Source organism: Poecilia formosa, unplaced genomic scaffold (genome assembly GCF_000485575.1).
Source record: "Poecilia formosa unplaced genomic scaffold, Poecilia_formosa-5.1.2 Scaffold210, whole genome shotgun sequence".
Classification (NCBI taxonomy): Eukaryota; Metazoa; Chordata; class Actinopteri; order Cyprinodontiformes; family Poeciliidae; genus Poecilia; species Poecilia formosa.
This window is the reverse complement of record NW_006800149.1, coordinates 758,410-786,035: the sequence shown is the minus strand read 5'-3', so window position 1 is coordinate 786,035 and position 27,626 is coordinate 758,410. Positions and strand designations below refer to the sequence as shown.

At 39.0% G+C, this 27,626-nt stretch overlaps 3 protein-coding genes and 1 long non-coding RNA gene across 10 annotated transcripts in view; 1 reads left to right on the top strand and 3 right to left on the bottom strand.

Annotated features, from left to right (window-relative positions):
* spega (striated muscle enriched protein kinase a) overlaps window positions 1–16,718 on the bottom strand; it is a 50,369-nt gene extending 33,651 nt beyond the window's left edge. For 2 of the 6 annotated variants that reach the window (XM_016679404.1, XM_016679405.1), the window contains exons 1-2: window positions 16,618–16,718; window positions 14,492–15,037 (exon numbers count right to left, since the gene is read on the bottom strand). In XM_016679404.1, the coding sequence (XP_016534890.1) occupies window positions 14,492–14,873 (382 nt within the window). In that variant the 5' untranslated portion in view covers window positions 14,874–15,037; window positions 16,618–16,718. Of the gene's footprint in view, window positions 1–1,713; window positions 1,883–2,592; window positions 2,636–5,099; window positions 5,542–9,692; window positions 9,909–14,491; window positions 15,038–16,617 lie in introns of those variants that run through there. The other 4 variants (XM_016679406.1, XM_007567590.2, XM_016679408.1 and 1 more) reach the window with 4 other exon arrangements.
* LOC107838084 (uncharacterized) overlaps window positions 1–22,151 on the bottom strand; it is a 178,378-nt gene extending 156,227 nt beyond the window's left edge. Inside the window, exon 1 of the long non-coding RNA XR_001664147.1 lies at window positions 22,023–22,151. This is a non-coding gene — a long non-coding RNA (uncharacterized LOC107838084). The remainder of the gene's footprint in view (window positions 1–22,022) is intronic.
* inha (inhibin subunit alpha) lies at window positions 20,239–22,123 on the top strand. Its single transcript, XM_007567589.2, has 2 exons — window positions 20,239–20,655; window positions 21,284–22,123. Exons 1-2 carry the CDS (start codon window positions 20,355–20,357, stop codon window positions 22,018–22,020), a joined length of 1,038 nt encoding a protein of 345 aa, XP_007567651.1. The 5' UTR covers window positions 20,239–20,354; the 3' UTR covers window positions 22,021–22,123.
* A 1,312-nt stretch (window positions 22,152–23,463) lies between the features above and the next one.
* Window positions 23,464–27,626, bottom strand: part of LOC103148699 (gap junction gamma-1 protein-like) — an 8,164-nt gene continuing 4,001 nt past the window's right edge. For both annotated transcript variants that reach the window (XM_007567587.2, XM_007567586.1), the window contains exons 2-5: window positions 26,001–26,272; window positions 25,706–25,931; window positions 24,757–25,434; window positions 23,464–24,533 (exon numbers count right to left, since the gene is read on the bottom strand). In XM_007567587.2, the coding sequence (XP_007567649.1) occupies window positions 24,520–24,533; window positions 24,757–25,434; window positions 25,706–25,931; window positions 26,001–26,240 (1,158 nt within the window). In that variant the 5' untranslated portion in view covers window positions 26,241–26,272 and the 3' untranslated portion in view covers window positions 23,464–24,519. The remainder of the gene's footprint in view (window positions 24,534–24,756; window positions 25,435–25,705; window positions 25,932–26,000; window positions 26,273–27,626) is intronic.

Sequence of the window (27,626 nt, the reverse complement as noted above, 5' to 3'; positions counted from 1 at the left end):
GCTAAATACAGTTAACTATAGCTGCAGATATTCAGTTTCTCAATAATATGTGCTAATTAATACCTTAGCAGCACAAAGTTGTTCAATTCTGTTGATACAGGAAATATCTGACTGCAGATTCATTAGTGAAATAGTAACGACAAATAAACATAATAAAAACCAATTTCCTCAACTCCCATTGCTGTGTTTTATTTGATTTTATACAAAACTAAAAAAAAAAGTAGTACAAAACTATTGATAAAATATTACACTACATACTAGGGTAGAACCAAGGTGTGAGTTTGTGGATGGACAATATTGCAGAGGGGATGACAGCATGGCTCATGTTAAATTTTCTTTAATGATAAAACTGAAAACTTACAAAAAAATCACAGGGAATATAGGGATCCACAGCAGAACAAAAACAGGAACAAAAAGCAAGCAGGGTACTGACAGGGAAGTAAACAGCATAGAACAGGAACCAGCCAGGCCAGGAGTGTGGGCAGGAGAAAGGCTTAAATACTAGGTAATGGTTTGCAGGTGTGAGGGGAGAGACAGAGAAAGTGGAACAGGGGGTGAGAGAGAGCACATGAGTAGCAAGGAATAAGTAGACACAAGAAATAAACATAATAAACCGGAATCATTAAGAAAAACTGAACTAAGGTTAAACAGAAACCAAACTGATCTAAACAAAGACAGAGACGAAGAAACACAGAATAATAAAAAAAACTAGAACCAAATAATCAAAACACCATAACAGCCCAGGATCTGACAAGCTTGACTAGCCAATCAGCTTCATAGACTCCTAATGTTAATTTGCAAAAAAAAAAAAAAAGCAAATAGAAAATAGCTATTTAATATTTCAACAATAGGTGGTAATGTCGTTGCAGCAGAGCTGCAAAGTTAATAATTAATTGCTTTAGTCCCATAACATTGGGGAAACATAGTAGTAAAGCAATGTTGGCAAAAAATAATGTGCAGATTTCAACTATTTTTTATGGTATGTTGCAGGAATGTGGGCTAAAGTTTCATGAGTTCAACATTTTTTTTGATCTGCAATTACAGTATTGCAACTTGCGATAATGAGCACATCTGTCAGTGCGGTAAACAGCTTATTGAAGACAACTGACTGAAGACAGCTGATTTCTATTGAAGCAACAAAGGAGCAAATCAATAAGCAAAAATTTATTTCTCTGGCATCCAATGGGATTTTCCATAAAACAGAATGGCAGAATATTCATAAATATTCAAGGCAACAATTTGTGCTCATACTTTATCAGCCGTGATAATAAAGCTCTTTAAGTCCATGATATAAAGAAAACATTTCATAATAGCAGGAAACCATGGTAAGAAAAAAACATTGTCCACAAGTAACCATGTTAGTTAGTCTGCCAGTACAATAAACAATTACCATTCCAGAGAGGTAATAGGGCAACAATGATAACTGTTACTGGCAATATTTTAGCTACATTTCGGTACTGTTTTAACTTTTAACTAGAAGGCTTGTTTTAAGACCATAAGCCTGCAAAATTATTCTGTTTTTGCTCAAACCAGCCCGTGCCTACAGTAAAAAAATAAAAATGTATGAATTCAGAAAAGGCAGAAAGAGAGGTCTATATAACTGGATGGATGGATGGATGGATGGATGGATGGATGGATGGATGGATGGATGGATGGATGGATGGATGAGGAGGGGGTGTGCAGCAGCAGACATATAGAGGCAGTAAGGTTTACCATAGCTTTGCTTTCGGCAGGAGCGGAAAACTTCGCTTCCATAGTGGCAGCAAGAGAGGGCAGACGGGAGAGCACCGTTACTATGGAAACCAGCATCTCTCTCACCCACACGACCAATCCTCTTCGTACCCATTAGAGTCTAAAAATCACCAGCCAAACTGCTGGGTGGCTGACAGATATGTTTACTGGTTAGAGAGTCTGCGGGAGAGGAGGAGGACAACAACCACAAAATGGGTTGCACCTCATTGCGCCTCGCATCAAGTCAAAATCGCATCAAGTCAAAATCTTTTCTTGCATGACTTCAAGAAAAGAATAATCACCATTAGAGAGTGTGCCTTTTGTGGCTCTGGGTATGTAGATCCACCCGTCTGAAAATTATGAAGTTAAACACATTGCAGAGAGAGCGGGGAAACTATGCCGACATTGAATATACAAGGAAAGTGTAAAGCTTGGATTGGATTCTAAATGAGATTTAGAGTTAAAATATCTGCTTTTGGTTTGAGTCATCAGTTGCACAAACATTGCCAAATATTATGGTACAAATCAGAAGGGATAGATGTTTTCCACTTGAAGATTGTGCTTTTGCAAAGAGGCAGCAGTGCGATACAAAAATACCACTTTGTGGGGGTGGATGTACAATAACAAAACCCACTTGTGTGCAGTTAAACAGCAAAACATACAAATAAACTTAGGCAATAACAAGTTTAATATACCAAATAATAATTGCTGGAGTAAATATCAGTGGAAACACATGCTGATGAAGGATAAACCGAGAAGAACAAAAGGCTACAGCAGTTTTCCAACAGAACAAAAGAAAAATAAACAAGAAAAAAAAAAGAAACTGTAGGTGCTGAGAATAAGCTCATACTGACAACACACCATGGGTGAATCTGCCAAATGTCCGAGTGGAATGCCCAGTTCTCTGAAACAACACACAAAACCACAATGTATTATTCAGCAAATTACTTAGAACAAAATATGGTCCCGTTTACAGTAGTGGGATAAAAAGAGGAAACAATGAAATATTCAGTTATTTCTATTTTTATATAGCTATATGTCATTTTTGACATTTGTCTGAGGAAAATTTCCCCCACTCCTCACTTTCAGCTATAAGATGTTTGCACTTACAGGTAAGCTAGCATTATAGCTTACAAGAGTAAGTGAGCACTATAACTTACAATATTCTAAGTTATAGACTGTAAGTCTCACTTAGTGCTTACAGCTTACTCTTGTAAGAAAGCTATAGTGCTTTCTTACTGGTCAGTAAGAAAGCACTATAGCTTACAAGAATAAGCTAGCATTATAGCTTACAAGTAAGCTAGCACTATAAGCCCAAAATATGAAAATTAGTAATTTAACATTAACACTGTGTTTTGTCTTTGTTTGTAACTCTTACTTTAAAGGAACAAAAGAAGTAGTTCTTGTTCTGTTGTGTTGACAAAATTAACAAAAAAAAAGAGAAGTCTAGTCTGATTAGCTGGCGGATTCTGTAACAAACTGTTTGTTACAGAATCCGTCACTTTTAAATTGTTTTGTCTGGTAACATAGTTTTTTACATTTGACAGAAAAACAAAACTGTGACAGGCGACAAATACATTGTAAAGCAGTTAAAGTAACGCAAGTGGCTAGCTGTTAGCCACAAATGACACTGAAATTGACATCTGCTTTGTAGCTTTTCTAAGCATTTATTTAAAGGACATAATAGTCTTTAAAGTCTCTGGACTGCATTTGATCATCATGTGTTCACAATTTCAGAATTCTACTCTGAACACATTTAGAAACTTGTGAAGGCTTTATAGTATTTTTAGGTGAAGAGAAGAGGGAAGCATTTTCAATGTGTTTTTGGTGCCAGGATCACCAGAATTAGCTAGCATTAATAAGCTTCAATAAACAGACACGGCACACCTGGACTAGATTACTCAACACTGATTGCAGATTCTCAAAAACACAGATAGAGATGTGTGAAAGAATATTTGGGATAATTAAATACTTGGATTCTGAGCTTACTCAAAATAGTATGGTTATGCACCAAGTTGAAAAAAAAAACTGTTTCCAATGCCAAATGTTACCAAAATGTCACTATTAATCATAATTTCTTTCAACACAGTGCTTTTTATTTTATACCATTTATTTGACTTAATTTAAACCCTAGGAGCTGCAACAACAGGAAAGGATGAATCTGATCACAGAGGTACACCACCATGTATTTATTTTCATGTATGTGGTCTTACTGGTACAATTCTTTTGCAATTTTTTTGTATACTTTGTCCAAGCTCTGTGGGATTAGCAGCTTCAAATTCTAACCATTTGCAATGACAATATTTGACATGTGACTGTAAAAAGATCAGATGAGCCCTATAAAGCAGATGCGTACCCATTCCTCCAGGCTGTATCTGTATCTGTTTTTTAAAGAGCAGCCATGCTGATAAAGCAGCTGAAAAGATTCCTTTCTGGCCAGGCTGTCAATCAGCTCCACAGAGAGCTCCTCGGAATGACTCACTGCTTTTCAGCGGACAGAAAGCAAAAGTAGCAGAAGTGAAATGACTCACTTCGCACTTATCTGCCCCCCACTCCAATCCCAATGGTTGCTGCTTTTGAGTCATTTCAAGTAATTTGATTAACTGCTGTTTGACACATCCTCCTATAAATTTCTGTCTTTGTCACAGTTCCTTTTTGTTATGTTCCCAAAGGGATCATATCAGCAAAACTCAGCCTCGGATTTCGTAACATTTGGATTTGGATTGTAGGGGATCAATCCAGATTCTGTTAAGTGGTATAAGAGCAAGAAAGCACATTTAGTCTTCATAAAGAAGCAAAGTGAGCTTCAGCAGCAGCCTGATCCACCACTTTTGCTCACTTCATCCTTGTGCATCGCTGGCCTGGTTCCCATGTCTCCACAGAGCGTAGCCTACTGACACACTTTTTCATCTGCCCCAAATTTGTGAAACCTGAGCAAATGAATTAGTTATTATTGTAACAGAAATATCTGAGGACTTCTTATATTTTCATATTGGAAAATAGAAGCAGGAAATTTGGAATTAAGACCATGGAGACAGACTGTTCTTTTGAAGGGGACGGCGCAGGGGGGTTAACTACCTTCACCTTGAATTTCAGTTCCTAAACTGAGATTTTTCTGATCACAACATTTATTCACTGTTTCAATGCCTGTGCTTTTCCTTTTCTCTTCAGAACTGTCTACATTTATGCCCAGAACTTTTTCCGAAAATCAGTCTTTCATTTCATATTTACTTTAATCTCTTTTCGATTTAAAGCACATATATAAGGAAAAAGGGTGTGGCATGTCTTTTAAGAAATATGCAAAAAATATCTATAAAACATAACATTGGTTTATTGATATTGCTCAAAAAAAATTTAAGCAAACTCACCTGAAATCTTTTCTTGGACCAGATCTTTTTCATCTTCAAGTGGCGCCTCGTTTCAAGCAAAATCAGATTACCTGTGGCTCCAGTTCACAAAAACAACCTTCCCTCAGAAATGATAAGAAAATAAGAAGCTGTAGGGTGTGGTATCAGGGTCAGCAACGACTGAGATCAAGATTTGAGGAGGGGGGTTATGAAATAAAGGAGGATGCGGCTGTGTGTTTGTGCGCGGTGTGTTTCTGCTCCGATCTGGAGGCGAGGCAGGGAGAACGGCGGTGAGAGCAGAGATGCTGGTGTCTTTGTGTCCGAGTGTTTATCTGTGAGGAGCGTCTCTCTGTGACGTAGGGGGCTGCTTTCTCCATCGACCCCCACATTCTGCCTGCTCTGCCTCGTTCGAGAGCACACTTAAAACAAGACGGAGTGGGGGAAAGGGGAGGCGTGGAGGGAGGTGGAAATCAGAGCCTAGTGTGTGCGTGGGTCTTCTCTTGATTGCATTGACGAAAGAGGGAAAATGTGAGGAGGAAGAGAGGAGAGATACAGAACACTGGGAATCAAGGGAGCATGGGGATGTGTTTTTGTGAGATGGCAGGACGGAATGATGGGTATAAAGAGCAGAAATGGGAAAAGGGAATTACCAGAGAATCAAGAGGGATAAACAGATCCCCTCTACATATGAGCAATCACAGATTCAAAAGAAACAGCTTCACCAATTCCCTCCAAAATCCTCTTCTCCTCTGGGTTTATTGTTTAGCAAAAAGCAGAAGTCATTAAATAAGTATCTACTGTTTCCTCTCTGTTTAGTTTTAACTAGTGATAAGATCATGGTCTGTGGCAGCTGCAGGAGCAAGCAATTATTACAAGCAGATTCCATCCCAAACTCCTGGTTAATTGTTATGAAAAACAGAACATAGGGTTAATCTCAAATCAATATGGAGGAAAACAAGTACTGTGAATCATCCTGGACTCACAATCCCCACAATGAGACAAGGCGATGGCAGAATAATACCAAAGGAGTATTATTCATAGATTTATTTGAACGAAATGAAAAAATAGCAATAGCAGTAATGTAATAGAAGTGTTTGAATGGCAAAGTCCTAAATCCAACTGAGAATCTTTAGGATGACATAAAGCTTGGTATTCAGCACCTCTAGATGTGCTACACAGTAAGACACCAAAAGAAAAAACATGGTCCGGTTTCAAAGTGAGGCACAACTATGAATCACTTTGTGTTGTATATCAAACAAAGTGGCAATGAAATCCATGAGGTTTGTGTTCACCCTGAAAGCAGGCTGCAGGATGCTAATCAAAGTCTACAGAGGTGGGGGAGACAATTCTAAGTATTAGAAGGGAAGGGTGTGCAAACTTTTTTCTTAAGTGGAAAACAAATTGTTGTTGACAGCTTGATGTTAATGAGGAAAACAAGCTGAATTTGTATTACTTAAGTATACAAATTCTGATCCATAGAAACAGAACCCATCTGTGTATGAACTTTATTTAATGTAAAACTGAATATTTAATGAGGTGTCCTAAGTAATTTTTTTGACATGACTGTATATAATTCAAAAATGTTGTGACCTTCACACTTACTTTATCTGGCACTTCTGCAGCCCCTTTCTAATGATGCCCTGGGCAACTGCCTAGCAAGAACAAAACTGACGACTTAAGCCTTTTTTATTACACACGCTTTCTCTAAAACTTTGGCTTTTGTAATAAGAGCAGCATATGTAAATGGTCATTACCCCACCGTATTCTCCGTTTATCAACTCAGATCGTACGACTCCCTCAGTTTATCGACTCAGAACCTCCACCATTCACCGCTGACTTCACTTTGCTGAACAAAGTTGTTTTCCACCGTGATCAAGTGATTTCTGTTTCTGTTTATAGTCGTGTAAATACAGAATCAATGTGAGATTTACTCCCACCGTGAATCAAGAGCCGTTCTGCCGACCTGCATGTTAGCTCCAGTCATTAATTCCATCCTGTCTGTTTCTTTTCCCTGGAAACAGATTTTTATTTAAAGGATTCACCGAATCCTCCTGCAGATGGAGCGAACTGCAGTCTCCAAATGTTATTTTAACCAACCTCCTCCTGCTCACCTCAACCCTCCACCATCCATCACCAGCCAGAGCCACTCACTCTAGCAGAAAGTCAAGCGATCAATACCAATGCTTTATGCGTGATATGGGATACACCCCCAAGTAGCAGTTCCAACGCCCCCGAATCAATAAGCCCATCATAACACAGGCATTGGCCAATAAAAGACTAATGTGCCGGCAAAGGGCAGATTCTGAGGCACAACAAGCCAGTTTTAACTAGTTTCTGACATGATATCATGGAATGGCAGCCATTAAGAGAAAATAATTTGATTTCTGTGGTGCATGTCATTTATTATTCCCTGAATCTAAGAGCAGCACTTAGATGTCAGAGCCCTAAGCCTGCTGTTTGGAGGCAGAACCAGCCGTGAGACGAAAGGTGCCTGGAAGCGGTCTGGACAGGTGCGGTTACCAGTGTGCTACACTTTCATTTGCTTAAAACAACAAGGACGGCATAGACTTCACGGAAAGTCATTGATTTAGTGACAGGGGTTGCTTTGTGAGAAGCAACTGTGATGGATGCTTTCCAGGCACGCAGCTTTATCAGCAGCAGGCCTGCCATAATCTCTGCAACACAAAACACATTCTGTTGCTGTTACATCACCACCTCTGAGCAGAAATATGATTGGTCTGATGGAAGCAGGTGTTGTAAATTCAAGATGGCTTTGGCTTTGATAGTGTTTTCCTTTATTCACCAATCATGCAGAGTGACATAAATCATGTTCTAACAACTTTTTAATATATAACAGAAAGAAAAAATGCAAAACTCTCCTTTTTAATTAATCTGTGAGTCACAACTGAGTGATGTGGTAACACTTTATTTGAAGGGGTGTGCATAAGACTGGCATTACACTGTCATAAACATGACATAACAGCTGTCATGAACATGCTGCTATGTCACTTTTGCCTTTGCACTTTGAATGCAAAGTTGCACTAAAAGTCAATTAAGAGTCAACTTTGCATTAAAAGTGTCATTATTTCCTGAATGTCATAAACATTCATGAAGACTCCTTCATGTTCATGGCAGGTGTTATGTCAGGTTTATGACAGTGTCATGTCAGTCTTATGCACACACCTTCAAATACAGTGTTACCAGAAATGTTTTTATAACTTGAATAATAACAGGTTTACAGTGCAGTCGAGAGTTGAGGGATCAGGTGAAGAGCTGAATACCTTGAACTCCCTCTAAACACTTTCATGACTACGTAGTTTTTTAGTTCAAACACTAAATATATCTAAATATAAGAGTCTTAGCTCTACCACAGAAACTAGCATCCACGGTTTTCCTTATTTCCAGTCAATCAGCGCTAAGGAAAATTGCAAAGTATTTCAGCTTTTTCTGCTTTCTTTTGAATATCTATGCTCTCTAAGCTTAAAGCTGGGCTCTACTGTATCTGCATAGAATGTTAATAGCTTAATTAAATCTCGTTTAATAACTGATTCATTAAAGGGGAGCTTTTATGTATTTTCCAGGCACATAGCCTCATTTTATAACACAATAAAGTAACTATGTTACCTTCAGTTATGAATAATGTTGAATGTATCAAACATGACGTAAGAGAAATTTGACTTTGCATCAACTGTGTCTGAAGCCTTAAAATTGGGCTTCTGTCTCTTTAAGAACCTCCCACTCTTTTTTGTGATAACAACCACTCATATGAGCTCAACAGTTGTGCCATTTGACTGGGTGTCTGCTCATTGCTGCTGCTGGTTTGGCGGAGTTTGGGGTAAATAAGTAACTAATTGATGCAGTCTTTTTATATTCAAAAAAAGGTAAATTATCCAAAAGTATATTTGTTGCCTTTAATCAAGCTGACCCTTTTTGTGTATCTATCAAACCACTGAAAATCCAACGCTGTTCTTCAGCTAAATGTAAAGTGAAAGCTAGCTTTGAACCTCAGAATGACAGAGGCCGCTGTTGACAGCAACAGTGCAACCTGATGCTACCACCTAATCCTGATCCAATCCCCCAGGATTCCTGTGGATGGCTGTATGATGCCAGAACACAACACAAACACACCGTTTGCTTCAGATGTTGCCTCAGCTGCCTCGCCTCAACTGAGAATCTTATTAGGGATGTTGTAGCCTTTAATCCACTTTGCTTTAATGTGTGCAGAATGTAAAATCATCTATTGGTCATTTCTATGCCAGTGTGTCAGAATCCAAGGTCTGCGTAAGCAAGGCTGGTAGCAAATAAAAAGAGCGGTAATAATTTCTAGCATCCTAAGAAAGATTCCATAAAATAAATGTTTTTTGACAAGAAAATTCTAATAACTTTAAACTTTTAATTTCATATAACTATAATTGAAGGGAGATACTTACATTCACATTCAAGTGCTGCTGTTGCTAGCTACAAATAGTGTTTCCTGAATAAAATTTGGACAATATATCAAGACTGAATTTCCAAGTTGTTTCCATTGCTCCAAAAGTTCACAAGTAAATAGATTTTGAAATAGTATCCAGTAACCAAAACGCTGAGGTAATAACTGACTGCTATCCCACTCACCTCTCTGTTTCTTGTTTCTTGGCCCACTCAAGCCTTCACTAGCGATCCTCAAAGACTTCCGTGCATCTAGCAGCTCCTTCCGCAACATGACTCATCTTTTTCTCATACAGGACAAAACCTTCTGTCTCCTTCTTGCCAATATAACCATTATGTGGTTACTTCCACATAAGTTGGTGACTTCCTTTAAAAATCACTTCAAAGCCTTTTTTCCTTTAAGCTGTCCTCCATGACTTCCTTTCTTGCCCTCACCTGAAGTCCCATCTCTCACAGCCAGCGTTAGCGGTCTTTTTCAGGTCTGACGTAGTACAACCCCTCCAGCTGAACTCTTCCTCTGCACACCCCCACCCACACACAGATTAGACCCACCAACCGTTTGCTGTCATCCTTAGCTGAAAGCTGAGAGAAATTAAGAGTGCCACAGAACCCTTAGAGCAGTTCATGAACAAATCTGTGATAAGTGGTTGAATTAAAACTAATATTCACAATAGTTCTGTCTGAAAAATAAATGAAATGTAAATGAACACCATCTGTTTGATGATCAAAATTACTATTTAATTAAAACTATACAATTAGAGTAAAGATGGGCCACTTTTTCTTATTTTGTTTTCTAACTGTGACTGCTTACAGAGCAAATGAGTAATCCTAAAATAAAATATTCTATTTTCTTAGATTTCTATATTAACCAAAAATAATTGGGATCATATTTGTTCTACTAAAAGAGTTACTGCAGCAACAAGGTTTTCATAAAATTAAATTGTTTTATTGGGGAGCATGTTAATTTTCTAGATTTTTAATATAAAAAAAACAAAAAAAAACAATGTTCTAAAATGAAGAGGTGTCTTGATACATTGAGAAACACATGAGTGATAATTCAGTATATAGCTTAGATATTCATAAGCCTCAAGCCAACTGTGAAGCATAGAGCTGGAAGAGTCATGGTTTAATTACAAGTGGCACATTCTTCACATCTCAAATGATTGGACAGCAACCAATCAAGTAGACTAACAAAAAGAGATTACTATGTGATCTTGAGGATTCACAGTAGAATGTGTGGTGACACATCAATCTTCCGTTTCATACGAGAAAGTAAAAGCTGAAGCAGAACTGGACCGTTCAACATGACCGTGAACCAGATGATACCAGTAAATCCACAAAAGACTGGCTGAAAATGAAGAAATTAAAAGTCCTGATCCCAGTTAGCGGACAGTTCTTGATCTCCTTGAGATACTATGGATTGCACAGCCAATAAACCCCTCAAACATCTACAGCTAAATGTGAGGAGAGCGGGAACTTTCCTCAGGCCGCTGTCAGAGATGGCTACTAGAATAAAAAGTTGATACACTGAAACCTACTGACTTGTACACATCAGAAACAAGCCCTCTCTGCACCCTTCAAGAATTCACACATCTTATTTTGAAATGGACAGAAAATAGATTTAAGACTCAAGTTCAAATCCAATGGTGAGTGAAAAGGCAAAAGCATGGTCGGGATTCTAACACTGCTGTAGTTAAGACAGCGTAAACTAATATCACATGTACCCAGTCCCATTCTCAGCTTTCTTTTGTCAATTCCAAATTGTTTCAATTACATTTACTTGCAATTCTCTAAAAATATGTAATGTATAAGTATTTTTCATTTTTACTTTCAATATTCTCCCATATTCACAAAAGCAAAGTTTGCTTTGACGCAAGAGAAGGCAGTAGGAGAGAATCAAGGAAGAAAAGGAGAGAATAGGAGAGAAGGCAGTAGGAGAGAATCAAGGAAGATTCTCTCCTACTGAAGGATGAAAGTGAAGACAGTAAGAAGAACTCAAGGAAGTTACAAGAACAGAAGGAAGAGCATGAATGGCTTGAGGATTGAAGGACACGAAGAAATAGGAAGGGAATTAAATAATGAAGAAAGGACTTGAGGGTGAAAAATAAAGATCAGGACAGAAAGAGAAAGGTTAAGAGCAATGGAAGAAAGTCTAAATATCTGAAAAATAGCACCCAGACATTTCCAGACTGCAGATGAGCTCTCATCCATCCTCAAACTAAGTCAGCAGGTCTTTTAGGAATGATTGGATTCATTTTTCAAACCATGATTTTTAAACAAGAATACAGAAACTTCCCAAATCTCACAGGCCAGTTTTTCCAACAGCAATCGTAAGATAAAATGTAACCTAAGATTAAAACCCTGGAGACAACTCGCAACTTCATCAAACAGTTGTCTGGCTTCTGATTGGTCTGACTCGGTGAGCGAAGCTCGGCCGTTCAAACCCGAGCCCAGCAGATGCACTAACAAACATCACGGTCTCTTTTTCATCACGCTGATCGTGACGGAGTGTGACGGCGACGGCGCTATAATTATGTCCCTCCATGCCATCGGAGAAGCGGGGGACGGCAGCGGCCACACATATCACCACAGCACAAGCGTCGGGAGCTGCCACTGCACATACCAGGCTATAAATAACCACAGGCAGAAGGAGAAGAGGGAGGAGACGAGGCAGGCAGGGGTTGGAATGATAGGAAAACAGCTAAACTCTTGGAAATTGATTTAGCTGTCCCCCAACTGTTAAATTAAAAGACAGAGTTTAGTCCAAAATGCTCAGAGCAACAAATGAAAATGGACAGATATAATAAACTGCCTTTGAGAGAATCGAACTCAGATTTAAGTTATATTAAATTAGGATTTCATTTGACAGACAAACACAATGTAGCAAAACACACTTTTATTGGCAAACGCTCCATTTTATCCACATAGATAAACATGGTGGTGGCAGGCTCATGCTGTGGAGATGATTTTCTTCAGCATAAGGAAGCTGGTTTGAGTTAATGAGAAGATGGAATGTGCATCATATACAGTATTTCTGAAAGAAAATCTCATAAAATGGCCTAGTCAAAGTCCAGGCATAAACCTAATTGACAATCTGTGACAAAGATTGCCACAGTCTGTCAATCTGTGATTGTCAAAATGCTCAAAATACTTTGAGCATTTTGACTCTTATTGAAGTCTCTACGATAAAATACTTTGGAGTTGTTGTTTGACAAAATGCAAAAGAAAAAAGAGTGTAAATACTGTACTGTACTTAAAAATGGCAACTAAAGACAGAATGTAAGGGGTGATTATTAGTACCAAATCCAAATGAGTCAAATGAGAGCGAAAGAGGTGGAGGTGTTGAGTGGTAGACCAGTTGGACCGTGTGTGTCAGCTCTTACTGGCAGAGCCACAGATGATATGGCTTCCTCAGTGTGTCCAATAAAAACATGATCTCATAGGAAACTAGATCAATGTTTAACACATAGATCTCTAAATGATGATGCAAAGAGGCTGTGAGTCAGTGAGGTTCCAGATCATCCCTTCTTCATAACTATTTGTGTACTGTCACTTTTCCAGACTGAAATCTTTAAAAAAATTTAAGACTTTTTTCATTAGCTGTTTTTGCAATATTAATTTATGTAATATTTATATTATAATAATATTTGGGATTTATCAACATGTTCCACAAATCATGAAACAATTTGACATTTTTTTTTTTTTTTTTTTTTAATTTCGATCATTTAAAGCCTCTAACATTTACAGTAGTCTTCCGTTATTTATTCTGGTCAACAACCACAGCCATCGACAAATAGGTAAAATCCACATATATTTGAGATGCCCTCTAAGAACGCTAATATCAATCATCAACGACACCTGAGTATGCATTAATACACACAGTGGAAACTATCTTGGCACTACCACAGAAGATAATATCTCCACTAAAGAGGGTATAGCCAATCAGTGGCAAAGAAAATAAATGGCATTTCTGGATTGGCTGCTCTGCAAAAAGCAACTGTGTCAAATAGCATTCCACCTCCGTATCTGAGCTCCCCAAGCAGCATCTGTGAATAAATACAATTTACACAAATAATTTACAGTTATGTTCCACAAACAAATCTGCAAAAACTTGACCATAAATAGGCGGCGGTCAACGGTATGTCTTTATAAAATAAATACCAGATTATCCTTCATTAAATATAGGTTCCTAAAGTACATCAGTGTCGTCGATGAAGTTTTAATTAAAATTTTGAATATTGCCAGAAATAGGAATATCATTGCATGATCAGCATCAAAATAAGACCCAGTTTCAGAGGCACAACCAAATTAAGACAAAAACCCTCCAAAAAAACATGGAACTTGACTTTTCCTCATTTTCAAATGAGCAAATATCTGTAAGTGGCTAACAATCCAAAATGATATCATGACTGCATATTATGCACACAATGGCAAATCTGCCAAACTCTTAGCATTAGACTTTGCTCTTCATCCACCCTGGAGGTGCATGAATAATTTTCTAATCCACTGAAAACTTTGAGTTTATGTTTTACATGTGAAATTTTAAACTACCAACCTGCTATCTTGAGTTTGTTTTCATCTGATGCAAAAATTGGCATATTGAATCTGACCTGAAATGTCTAAAGTTTTCCGGTAAAGTACCCACCAAAGAGCAAGTGTTGATTTACAGAAACACTAAACCAGCTGCAGACTCCAAGTTTTGAAGTGTTTGAAAGAATCAGGCAGCTATCATGGAATCTATTTGCTGTATATAGAAATCAAAAATATAGTTAGTGGCCAAAGAGTTACAGCTGTGCAGGTAAAGGGAAGGAACAACAAACATCTAATCAGAACCATTTACCGAAAATGTTTGAATATGTTGAAGCTTAAAATCCACTCTTAAATTATCTTTTGCTTTACCCAGGTCTGCTTTCAAATTATTTCAGATTATTTTCAAAAAAAGATCTTTATGGAATATTTGTTACTTAAGAATAAAAAGTGTTTACCTTCACCTAGGTCCATAACAGCCAACACTGCACTACAGCTTGCCTCTCCCAGGTCATTGGATGCCACACAGGTGTACATGCCAGCATCGTTGGTGTGGCAGTCCCGGATCCACAGTCCTCCTGAATCCTGAGCTTCTGAGGGGGAGATCAGCTCATCGTTGTGGTACCATGTCATTGAAGGTTTAGGATGTCCTGACACCGACACCCTGAGACGGATATCACAACCTGTTCCCACTGCAGCCTTACGGAGCTTGCGGATGAAAAATGGAGCTGAGGTTTCTTGAGATTCACCTTCTTGATTCTGGAGATTTTGTGCGCCTTTGGTTTTGGCCTTCTTGGAGAGGATGGTGGGACAGGGACTCGACTGTGAGCGGGCTGCCATTTTGATTCCCCTTGGAACTTCCTTCCAAACTTTCCCACTTCTCTGATTATTGAGAGAGGTGTCAAAATGAGCTGCATTTATTAAACATCTCCTCTGAAAGACTTCACTGCTTTAGACATCTGCTTGTCTTTATAGGTGTTCAACATGGACCAACACACCGGTAGCTGCAATGACCAAAATACACATACACAGGTTTTACTGTGTAATAAAGTAACATTACTTATCAACTAAGTCTGGTTACTCAAGCAGTCTAAATTAGTGAGCTGACAATCAAAATCCCTTATAAGTGAACTAAGGAAGTTTGTGTTTGGTAGATTTTTTTTTTGTCTGACTCAACTTTCTTAGTATCCTAGAAATAAGAGAAACCCAGTTATATTTTAACACAAATAAATTTTTTAACAAATAAATTTTTTGTTACTCAATTTTTTTTTATTTTCCTGATTTCATTAGGAAATATTTATTTTACCCAGCATGCTAACGTAGACATTTTAGGTAATTTTAGCATGCAACATGACTTTAGCCTCACTTTTAGCAAGGTTTGAATAACTAGGCAACTTGCTAGTGTTGTAAAATGGTATTAGCATTGAAAATGTAATATGTAAATACTTAGCAAGTTGCTATGGATAGCCAACATGATAATGTTAGATAACTAATGTGGATATTTTTGCTAGTTTTTGGATATAAGATGCTTTTAGCTTGTACATGGAGTATTTAAATACAAGCCAACTTACTTTAGCCAACATGCTAATGTAAAAAGGTTAGATAATGTTGACATTTTAGTAAGGGTTACCTATTTTTTAAATTTGTTATTCTGTAGCTAGAAATAATAGCAGCAAGCAGCTTGTGTTAGCCCTTCTGACATTGGCAGCATCTTTGTAAACTTCTACTTTACTTAACACAGAATTTCGAGAAACAGACTTCAAAGAGAATTCAAATGAATTGTTCATACTGGCTTTAGTATATATGATGCTTTTAGCCTCATACATTGAGTTATTAAATAATAGTGAACTTGTAAGACAACATGCTAATGTGAGCAGATTAGCTAATGTTGACATTTTAGCTAACCAGGTGTGTTTTAATCTGTTAATAATATGCGGCTAGAAATAGTAGCTGCAAGCAGGTTGTGTTATCTGATTTGACATTAGACATTTACATAACATAAAGGATGCTTTTTGCCTTGTAGCTAACTTGCTACTGTTAGCCAACTTGCTACTGTTAGCCAACTTGCTTTTACAACAGTAGCAACGTAAACTCACAAACTAAAGAGGAAATTATAAAATGGTCTACAATTGAATACAAACCCCTGTACAGTAAGCTCATCTCACTGAACCTGTGATTTAATCTTCATTCTGCATTTTCCAAACATCCTCCAGGCTTTCAGCACAGGATCTGTAGCAAACTGCAAATAGACATTGCCTGACTGGTGTCCAAGCTCCTGACAGGTGGATTTTCAACCTTTTAACCTTTAGCATAAACTTGTTTGGTGAGAGGAAACTGGAAACCCATTTAGTCTTTGCTGTGATAGTTTACAACAAACATATCTTGATAGAAGTAAATTTATTTTATTTGCAGCCTTAGATTAACCATCATATGTTTGTGTCAAAATGAAGAACACAAGGGAAACAACTGAATATACTATATAAAGAGCTATTAGCAAATCATAGGGACATGTTTAAAAGATAATGCCATTTTAGTTCTTTGCTCTGCTCATTCTACTAATATAGTAATCAAAAAGTAATCTTACCTTAGTTTTGCTACAAAGGCTGTAAGAAATACCTTTAGACATCCCCACAAAGTCCAAGTTAGGGTAACAAGATCCATGGAGCCAAATATTTCATCTCAAACCATTTGTCCTTCAGCAAGCCCAGACTTTAGGTGTAAGTCCATCCTAGATCATGAAGCATTAGCAGCCACTGCCATGGTTCCCTTCAGCAGCTTTAACCCTGCTGACGAACTCCCAGAAAGGGACTGAGATCATTTTCTTAAATGTCAGTCTGCTCAGGCCTTCTGTTTTATGTTGTTCCACCTTTAAGTGCTTCCTGAAAGCGACACTTTTAATATTTTTAGGCTTCCAGGTAGTTAAATAAGCTTATGTTAACCGTCTACCTCCAGTGTTACTGCTTCATCCCCACCAACCTCTGTCAGGTTGGGGGTGACAGCTGCACATATAGGTCACATTTCTTGGACTGCCTTTTATGACCTATTCTCACACTCATACACACACACAAGCACACACGCACGCTCACGTACACACACTTCCAAGCCCTTTAGATAATACTATCAGGCAATGTACAGTACATGTGGGGTTTGTGTGTGTGTGGAAGGCGGAGACAGTCAATGGGGGTCAGTTGGAGTTTCTATAAAAAGAAAACCTAAGAATAAAGACAGGACTTTGGGATTCATCCTGTAGGACAATGATACAACTTAACTTAAGATTGTTTCTTCCCTCCTTGCCATTAATTTTGTAATTTCGAGTTTGATACGCAAGTTGACAGCCCCTAATAATGTGTGATACAGGTGCTGGAACTTTTTCACATTTCATTGCATTCTAACCACAAACTTCAATAATGTAATTTGAAATATTTTTCAAGCAATATTTCAATATAGTCTGGTCCTCACTTCTGAAGCTGCTGCCCCCGCGACCCGACCCCGGATAAGCGGAAGAAACTGGATGGATGGATGGATGGATGGATGGATGGATATTCAATACTTTTTTAGTGTTTGTACTATTATTATTAGTTATCTTGTTGGATTATTTTTCCATCATCAGATATTAAAATGAAGAAAAATCACACTTACCGGTAAGTGTCTATAGACAAAACATCAACTTCTCAGTAAATGTGTTAAAGGTATTTTTCCCCACTTTATACTTCGGTCTGAAAGACCAAACTGTATAAAGTATGAACTGTATGTATAAACTGTATGTTTAAGTGATTTCAACCCTTTAAAAGTATGTGAACATATCCTCACTACTTTTGTGAATAACTAAAAAATAATAATAAAATTTACAAAAACTTAGTTTGCACACATACACACAGCTTTATTCAGAATTACACATTTATTGCAGTAGTGAAGAACCTTTACAGAAAAGTAAACGGTGAGAAATATTGCACACTCTGAACAGGAACAAATAGCACCATCTGGTGGGTAAACAGAATAAATAATTGTTGGCTTGAAGTTCAAAATGAAATTTCAACATAAAGGAATGTTTTAATTATGTTAAAATTGCATTTCCGATAGTTTTCAGTGCAACAATTCTTGAGAATAAATATCCTCTGGTTAGTTATACTATGCTCAGTTTCCACAGCCAAAGTCACTTGATAATAATTGATAACAATAATAAAATCACAATGACATGATGTGTCTTTGGACTTTATGGGGGCTAGTAGTTTTTAGAGTACTATATATTTTTTTTTTAATTTGGAAAAACCCATGTAATTTTGTTGGACCTTAACCATAAATTACTGTAATTTTAGCCATTAGCATACCACCCAGATCCAGTCCTAGCCTATTTGGTGCCCTGGGCGAACCACCTTTCTGGCACCCCCCAGATCCTTCTACAAAGTTGTCAAGTGGGGGGGAGAGGTTGTTGTGGGTGTTGGTGTGATGATGTATTATGTTTCGGGTTCCAGGATCAGTACCACTGCAACAATTTTTGTAAAAAAAGTCTCTAAAAATACAGAAAAGGCACAGCACCAGTGACGTCAATGTGTAGCATTTGCATCTCTTTATTTCGCAAAAACTTATTTTATACAAACAATTCTCTGAGCTCCAATTCCTATACTTTAGTCTCTTATAACTGAAACATGAGTGTTTTGAAATGTCCATGTCCAGGCATTCCAGTGTCTTCAAATAAACCTATTAATAACATCCACATTTGTATCTTGTACCACATTCTTTCCAATATCAAACACTGAATATATAAGACATTAGACTACAATGCTGACAAAGCGTAAACTACAGTAGACTCAGACTGTACTCAATATGAACAATTTATTAAATTGTAATGTTTAAGGACTTCAAGACTTAAATCTGGGTTTTACTTTCACTCTGGGAATAAACGAAATAATCTGCAGACCTTACTTTAAATAATTGACCTTAGACAAATTAACATGCTTTGGAAAAATACTTTTCCTTAACACTTATTCATTTGCAATTATTTATCACACTGAATAAAACACATAACATAGCTTCACAAACTTCTGCAAGTGTGGGGGAAACCAATCTGTTCCACAGTTTAACCTGGCGACCTGCCTTCAAGACAATGCAAATGACCCACCTCTACCGGCGGACTCACGAGCGTGCACTATGCTGCCGAGAGTGGAGTGAAACAGACTCTTTAAAACGTTAAAAAAAAAAAAAAACTGTTTCTAAATCATATTATGATTTTTTTTCTAGCATTCGCACAGTTTAACTACATTTTGAAGGAACATTTTTGAGTGTTTGGTTGACCACTAACCTGTAAAAATACAGAAAAGGTGCAGTAGTATAAACACAGCCTGGAACGTTTGTCATCCAGTTGAGTGTGGATATGATGGGCGGAATACATCACCTATTGCAGTCTGGCATTATACTCATCCACAAACAAAGGTGCCACAGGCATGCTGCTCACATTTATCAGTCCTTTCTGCAAAACATTTAAAATAAGGTTTAAAATCTATCAGAAAATTACCGCAATTTTGTAGGTAAAACAAAGTAGGTTGCGGGTGTCAATATGTTATATAACATATTTCAAAACTTCAAATGTACATTACCTTCATTTGGTTCCCAACCTCCAATGACAGTTTGTGCTTGGTTGAAACGTCACCAAGTAAAAAAAACAAACAAAAACCCTCTCACAAAATTAAGTAAATGTAGAATATAAAACAAAACCATGTCACTTTACCAGGTAGTCTTTGGTCTATATATATAGTATTATTTTCTGATTTGTGTGAAAGGTCAAAGAAGAATATGGTCAAATATGACCACAAAGGTCGCTGTTCAGCAACATAGGTAATTCTCACATCAAAAGGCATTTTTACTCACAGCTCTTATTTCCAGTATTTCCATATATTTGAACTTTGCCTCAGATAGTTTTTGTAATTTGTATGCAAATTATGTTAAAATAATAATTCCACGTTCAAAAACAAAATATGTTCCATCAGCAGATTGTTTCCTGAACTAGATTGCAAGAAATCTGAATTTCAAAAGCTGATAATAAAATGAAAAACCTTTGTACAATACCTATATAGGATCTCTTTTTTTAACCTTTTAAAAAGTGATCAAATGTATGCTTAAAGCAATAATCTTACTAATATACAGTAAAAGGATGATGAAGGCATCTAAAAAAGTAACTCAGCTGAAAAGCAAATATAGTGTAACCTCTCAACGCTCAAGGCCACTCTTTGCTATTGTTTAGCGACAGAGAGCTCCTGCCTGCAGACAGATAGCAGCGGAGCCCAAACAACAGCGTGTGAACAGAGACGGTCTTACATATTCAACATGGTCTCCTGGTCTGTCCTCATTCTGGGGACTCTTTGGATCCAAGGTTTGCTCCAGGTCTGTAGCACGGAGAAGCTGCCCAGAGGGGTGGTGGTGTCCTGGTTCAGAGAGCGGGTTCTGGAAGGTCTGGGCCTGTTGGAGCCTCCGGTACTTGCTGCACAGAGAGCAAATCGGGAAGGAGCAAAGCCAGAGGCAAGGCAGTGGCAGGCGAGGGTTCCAAGGACTAGCAGAGCGGTACGGGTCAGTCAGCAACGCAGCCTGGGTCAAGACAGATCCGAAGTGATTCTGTTTCCAAGTCCAGGTGATAATTCTTTATGTTCTATTAGAATGAATTTACCAGCACAAATGTTGAGTATAGAATTAAACACTAGAAGTTTTAAGATGCAGAAGAAAATAATGTTAAATGGACTGAACTTATATAGAGCTTTTCCAAATTTATACACCAATAGGTAGGCAATTTGGGGTTAAGTGCCTTGCCCAAGAGCACATTGACATGTGGCAGGAGGAAGCTGGAATTGAACATACAACCTTGTGATCACGAGACAACTACTCTACCCACACAGCCAGTCACCTCCATCAATACATATATCAGCTAACTTCACAGATTTTCTGTGATGTCATGGTTGTGCTTCATCAGATATAAACATTGGGTATAAATTCATATCATTTGGTGTTTAGTGATCCGTTTTTCCTTTTTCCAGAAGGCTTTGAGCTTGTTCATGTGGGCAGCCAGCTGCATGTATCCAGTGACTTTATGTTCATTTCTATCAAGTCTCAGCAGAAAAGCAGATATATTCCCATGTTTGTAGACAGAATTAACCTTTCAGACAGGCCTGATTTGTATTTAGACCTTTTATGCCACCCCAGGCCACCAGATGTCAGTAAAAGCCAGATATTTATTTCATTTCTTCCCTCCGTTCCTCCAACAGATCCCTCCTGGATCCTAGCTGATGCAGAATGGAGAGGAAACTGCAGCAGTACACCGTCGTATCGCTTCCAGCCGTCCATTCCCTTCCAGGACACCGTAGTATCGTCTGCTCACTTCTGGTTCTACGCCGGCCCAACAGTGAACGCCTCGCCGCTGTTCATGCTCACCTCGGGGCAGCGGCGACTCCAGGCGGCCCGGGCTCCCGCAGTGCTCAGCCCCGACGGCTGGACCACCTATGACCTGGACGAGAGCGTACTGGCCCCTGTGGTAGAGGGCCCCTTTCTGCTTCAGCTCCAGAGCTCAGATCAGCACAGCCTGATGAACCCAGATAAAACGCCTTTTCTCCACCTCCACGTTCAGCCCAGAGTGCCTGTCCGTTCCCCCAGAGCGGCCCCCGTCAACATCCCCTGGTCCCCCGCTGCCCTCCGCCTCCTCCAGCGGCCCTCCTATGAAAGGCTCCAGCTCGGGGATTGCCGCAGGGAGCAGGTGGAGATTAACTTCCAGGAGCTGGGCTGGGACAGCTGGATCGTTCACCCCAAGGTACTCACCTTCTTCTACTGCCGCGGGAACTGCTCGGCCCAGGGCCGGACGGCCGCCCTGCTGGGCATGGCGCAATGCTGCGCTCCGGTTCCGGGGACTATGAGGTCCCTAAGGATCACCACTACGTCTGACGGCGGATACTCGTTCAAATACGAGACCCTGCCCAACATCATGCCTGAGGAGTGTACCTGTTTCTGAACATGAGGGAAGGAGAGGCTGAATGGGGGTTTGTCTGGCCGGTCACTTTATAAGGGGAAAGTCGTTGGACAGAACAAGATATTAAAATACTTTATAAACAAAATATTTAGGTTTCTCAGTTTTTATGGGTGTTGAGTAATAAAAAAAATGCTTATGCAATGTTTAGTTTTTTTTCTCAATGTTGCATCCAACATATATGGTCCATTAAAAAAAAAAAAAAATCGGTGTCATCGGTTTAGTAAACCGTTTTATTTCCTGTGTTAAGCAGGTAAAACTCATTTGAGATCCAGATCTCATTTAAAGAGGGACCTATGCATAAAATCTTCAACACACAGCTACCTGGTTACACTTAAATTACATCTTGCAAGATAACCTGCAGTTTTACTTATATAACAATACTTAAGTATAGCAGAGGATTCATCTGAGAATTAGCTTTGAGTAGAACCTCATTAAAGACTGGATGTTAAAACAGAGTTGCAGCCATTTAAAGTTGTCAATTTTGTCAAAACTTTAATGTTAAATGGACATTAACATTAAATGTCCATATAGTCCGTCCATTTGGACGGACTATATGGACAGTCCAAATGGATCGATGAGGATAAAACACCTGGTCAAACAAAAACTTTTTCCAAGTCATTCTGATCTCAATTTTTAAAAATCAAATTTATAAAACAAATGGATGAAGTTTCATACAGTACAGCAGGTAAGGCAAGTGTGTGTTGCAAACTTCATAACTGCATCCTAATTAGTGTTTTGACCACAAGGAAGAACAATTTAGATTGTTCTCTTCAAAAAGACCAAATTGTAGCATGAACTTTTAAAGTTAAATTTTAACTTAACCTTCTTAAGACTATACTATTCCAACATGAATATCGATTCTATATATAAAAATGTAATATCAAAAGGCTAAAAAGCTAATGTAAAATGGTGATGACTGGACTGATTCGTTCTGGAGGTCAGAAGCAGGCATTTAGACAGTCACAGCACGGTGATCCAGTCTGCATTTTTTCCGCTTCCTTTCTCCTCAGGATGAGGAGTTGAGACATAGCCCAATAGAAATCTCTGAAAATGAAACGGTATAGTCACAGGTTACAAATGTTTAAATTTTAAAGGGATAACTTTTGCTTTTTTTCCCAATGGACAGTAAATTTGTCAGGCACATTTATAGCTTATGACATGTCATTTTCAAATTGGTGATTTCTACTCAAGTTTGGTTGTGGATATTGACTACCTGATTCAAATAGAAGTAAATGGTGTCGCTTTCCTCCCATCTGCCCACTAGATGTCACTGTAGGTTATAATTTGCTTCATTTCAAATTAAAAGTCAAAAAAAAAAAAGAATTTGTCAGCCAAAGTTCACTTAACTACTTAAGGCAAGTGAGCTGATCCACTTACTCATTTGGACTTTTATCCAGAGAGAAACAGACATATGGGACCAGAGAATTGACTCAAATATATTTATTTACTCTGACAAAATAATCTCTACAGTTACAACAAAAAAAAAAAATCTACAAAACTTGCAATAGGAAAAAAGTCAAAGCATAAATCATTGAAGGAGTACCATATTCAAAACTGGAATGTTGTCTCTTGCAACGAGAAGTGATATCATACAGGAACGATCAGTCTGCAGCCGAGGATTGTAAAGGTAACTATGAAGCTATGGAAAGGTTTGAAGTCTTAAAGCTACAGATCAGAAATCTATTGAACTGAACATGTTAAATGGCTCCAGTCCGTTCAGAGCGGTTTCCTCATCAGGATGACCGTTAGGCAGCTTTAAAGGAAAACGTCCATCTTCTCTGAACACACTGGAGTAACTCTTCTACATTCTACTAGTTAAGCTGAAAGCTGTTAAAATGAAATTTTAGATGAAAAACATTTCCCATTAATTAAGGATTCAAGCATTGCCCAGGTATACATTTTGGCCAACTGGACTTTCAAACACATCTATGTACCAGTTCTGTTGACTTGGCCAGGATGGGTTAAGAAAATCTTGCAAAAAGGAAAAAAAGATACTGCAGATTGCAATTGACATAGCCTGAGGCTGTGCCGTTTAGGAATCCAAGAACAACAAGCCTCAACATTCAGTGGCAGTTGAGAGAAAAAAAAAAAGCACAAAGTATTGGCTCAGCCAGAGGAGTTTGGAGCTTTAAGGTCTTAGCTGGATGAGGATTATTGCATGGCTACAAATAAACAGGATATGTGTAAAGATCAGGGCTTAACTGAAGGCACAGTCTAGGTTTGGCAAGCAGAAAAACTCCACATGTGGCAGGCTTTCAAGTTTACCATCACGCAGATTCTGTCAGCAGTTCCTTTGCTTTGCACTGACCACCAATACTGAAAGGCACAAATCTTTCATCCACACAAACACATTCACATACAAACGCACACTTAGGTCTCCCTCAGTGGTACGACTGCTTTTCTCATGTGTGCTTCCCTCCCGTTCCAACATTTAAGGCCAGTAGGAATGGGAGGACAAGACATCTGAGGCAGGAAGCACGCTCAGGCATGTATTCCTGGGAGAAGGAACAAAAACAGAAACAGTCAGCAACTAAGTTTCATCAAATCTGGACTCAGAATTAGCTGTTCTAAGCTACCTCCTCTGAATCAGTGTTCACTCCATCAATATAAATTATGCACATAAAAATGTCTTCCAATTACTCTGATATATTTGCCAATTGTGCTCAGTCTTAGAACTGATCTTGGTCCAACTCGTCCAGCTCAACATGTGATCATTACCTTTCTCGCTCGACTCTCCTTGCTTTTCTTGTGCGAAGTTCAGACGGTTCTGCTCAGCAGCTGTCTGTACAGCTGTATTCACCTCCGGGCTGCTGCTGCGTGAGGGGCTTCCTTCATCTGCCTGGTATGCAAGATCCAGATGCTGCTGCGCCATCTTCAGATGCCTCCTCAGCCGCTCCAGTTCCCTGGATGATGGACCCTCGTCTCCAAAGCTCTCTCGGCCCGAATCGCCCATTGGCAAGTCCCTCAGCTCTCCTTTTAGCTTCTCTTTCTTCATGGTGGCGTGGTATCCTGGTGGGGCCGTGGGTAAGGAACGGGACGAAGGCGGACGTGGAGTGCGCCGGGAATTAAGAATGGCACGCCTGCGGAACGTGTCACGTATGCCACCAACGCCCAAATGGAGGATTTCCAGGACAGTGAGGAAAAGGCAGAGGAAGGACACGACGTACATCACCAGGAGGAAAATGGTTTTCTCAGTAGGTCGGGACACGAAGCAGTCCACCGTGTGTGGACATGGGGAGCGGGTGCAGATGTAGGAGGGGATCACCTCAAAGCCATAGAGGAAGTACTGGCCAAAGAGGAATGCAATCTCAAAGGCAGAACGCCACAGCAGCTGGCATACGTAGACTTTCATAAGTCCATCACGCAGAATTTGTCGTCGACCATCATGCTTCGTTTCTGCACAGCAACAGGAAAAAAGTAGAGAAATGATAAATAGACTGAATTTATTTGATGCTTTTCTAGTTAACGCCAAGCATTTTACACTGGATCCAACTTCAAACATTTGCAAAGATGTTGCCCAGGAGCACATCGACACCTCTGGCAGGAGCAAATCAAAATTGAACCCACATTTGAATTGCAAGGCGCCTATACCAGCCAAACCATTTACCCAGAACCTTCCCTCCCATTAAGAAGGTATTCAGTCTCCTTAAATGCATTCTTGACTTGCCTTTTTCTTTTTTTTCTGGCTTGTCCGGTTCAATCTCCTCAGCAATCATCGGATCCTCCTCTCCATTGTCCTCTGCTTCTTCATAGTCCCGCACCGCTCCGCGGCTGACTATAGGCATCCTCTTCTTCTTGTTCCGAATGGGACGGTACTCCGCGTCATCCATGCGAGCAATTTTGTGCATGGCGAAGCCAAGGTACATGATTGTGGGAGTGGTGATCATTATCACCTGAAAGAAAAGGCACAGGTCAGGGGCGGGAGGAGCAGCGAGTAAACTCCTTTATATTGGACAGGCTACCTGAAAGATCCAGAATCTGACATGTGAGAGCGGCGCAAAGGCGTCATAGCACACATTCTCACATCCAGGCTGTTGGGTGTTGCAAACAAATTTGCTCTGTTCATCATAGTAGATGGTTTCGCCACCAACGGCTGTAAGCACGATGCGGAAAATGATCAGTACAGTCAGCCAGATCTTCCCCACAAAGGTGGAGTGGTTGGAGATTTCATCCAGCAGACGTGTCAGGAAGCTCCAACTCATGGTGCCGAGGAAACCAAAGCACTAAGTCAGATCTGAGGGAGAAACAATGCTTTAATGTGAATATTAACATAGTTTGTTTTAACAACAAAACAAACTATGTTTAGCATGCTTTGTGCAGGTTCTGCTTCCTTCTCTAGGTGTATAACATTACAAGAGAACAGAGAATGACCCTATTTAGAGCTGATGCAAAATGCTTTCTGCATTTAATACCTATTGTTCCTTCTGAAATATCAACCCTTTTGTATCAAGACCTCAAGATTTAACATGTCTAACAGATGTTCATTGACCTGATATACTTCCACGCAAAAAAGTGAGGAGAACTTATACTGAGGCTCTCGCAAAGTAAAAAGCATGTGATTGGTCTTCCCCCGCCCCCTCTTTACTACAGTGATTGATCGCTATGATTTCAACAGACCTGATACTACTTGTCTACTTAGCAAAAGAACTGGATAAATTCTGAAAACTGCTCACATTCAAAGAAAACTGGAAATTCCAAGACAGAGTTAAGCAGCCAACCTTCATGTCCCAGATTTGTTGAGCACAAAGGAAATAAGACCACTGACACCAGTAGTTTAATAAAGCAGTTTAGTAGTGTTAATGAAAGCAGCCTGGTGTAGAGAAACTGACCACAAGACTCAAGTATCCTTTAGCCCAGTATGTAGAGCTACCACTTCAGCGAATTTGTTGCCAGTACCCAATTTCACATTAGCATCACGTATCTATGAACTGAAATAAGAGGAAAATTGTGTTATTGTAGACTATTTGTAACAGCTATTGAAAAATAAATTTCAGACCATTGGAACCACTGTTTACTTCTACTACAATGGCACCATAGTTGGAGCTAAACACTTGTGGTTTCCAGCCATGAAAAACTTGCCACTTTTGCTGGTAGGCTGGATGATGATCTGGAGCATCCCCTTCAGTGGGAAACACCACTAGGCTCATCATTCAAGGAATTCACTGAAGCAAGATCAAGATTTCCCCAACATGACAATCTAATATCTTAGGGACTGAATTCTGTCCTCCAAGAGGACAATACCCATTCCCACTGAACGGGGTTCCAACAGAGAACCTGATGACCAGCTTATAGCCCTGACCTCTCAACCCAATTAATATAATTTGGAGTTCAGCTTGAAAGTGTTGTTTCTTTAACTTTCTGGTTAAAGAATAGAATGGTGACCAGAGTTATACAAGTCTGCAGTTTGTACAATTTGATAATTGAAGTTTGAGTAAATAAGACTATGACAACCTTTCAGTTACATAATTAACTCCTCATCCCACCCATGCATTCTCTACCAAAATTTCACCACTTAGATTTTGAAAAAGAGCTAAGACTAAAGTATGAATTGTGCAAAGAAAACAAGGAATATTGTTTTCAAAGTTTAA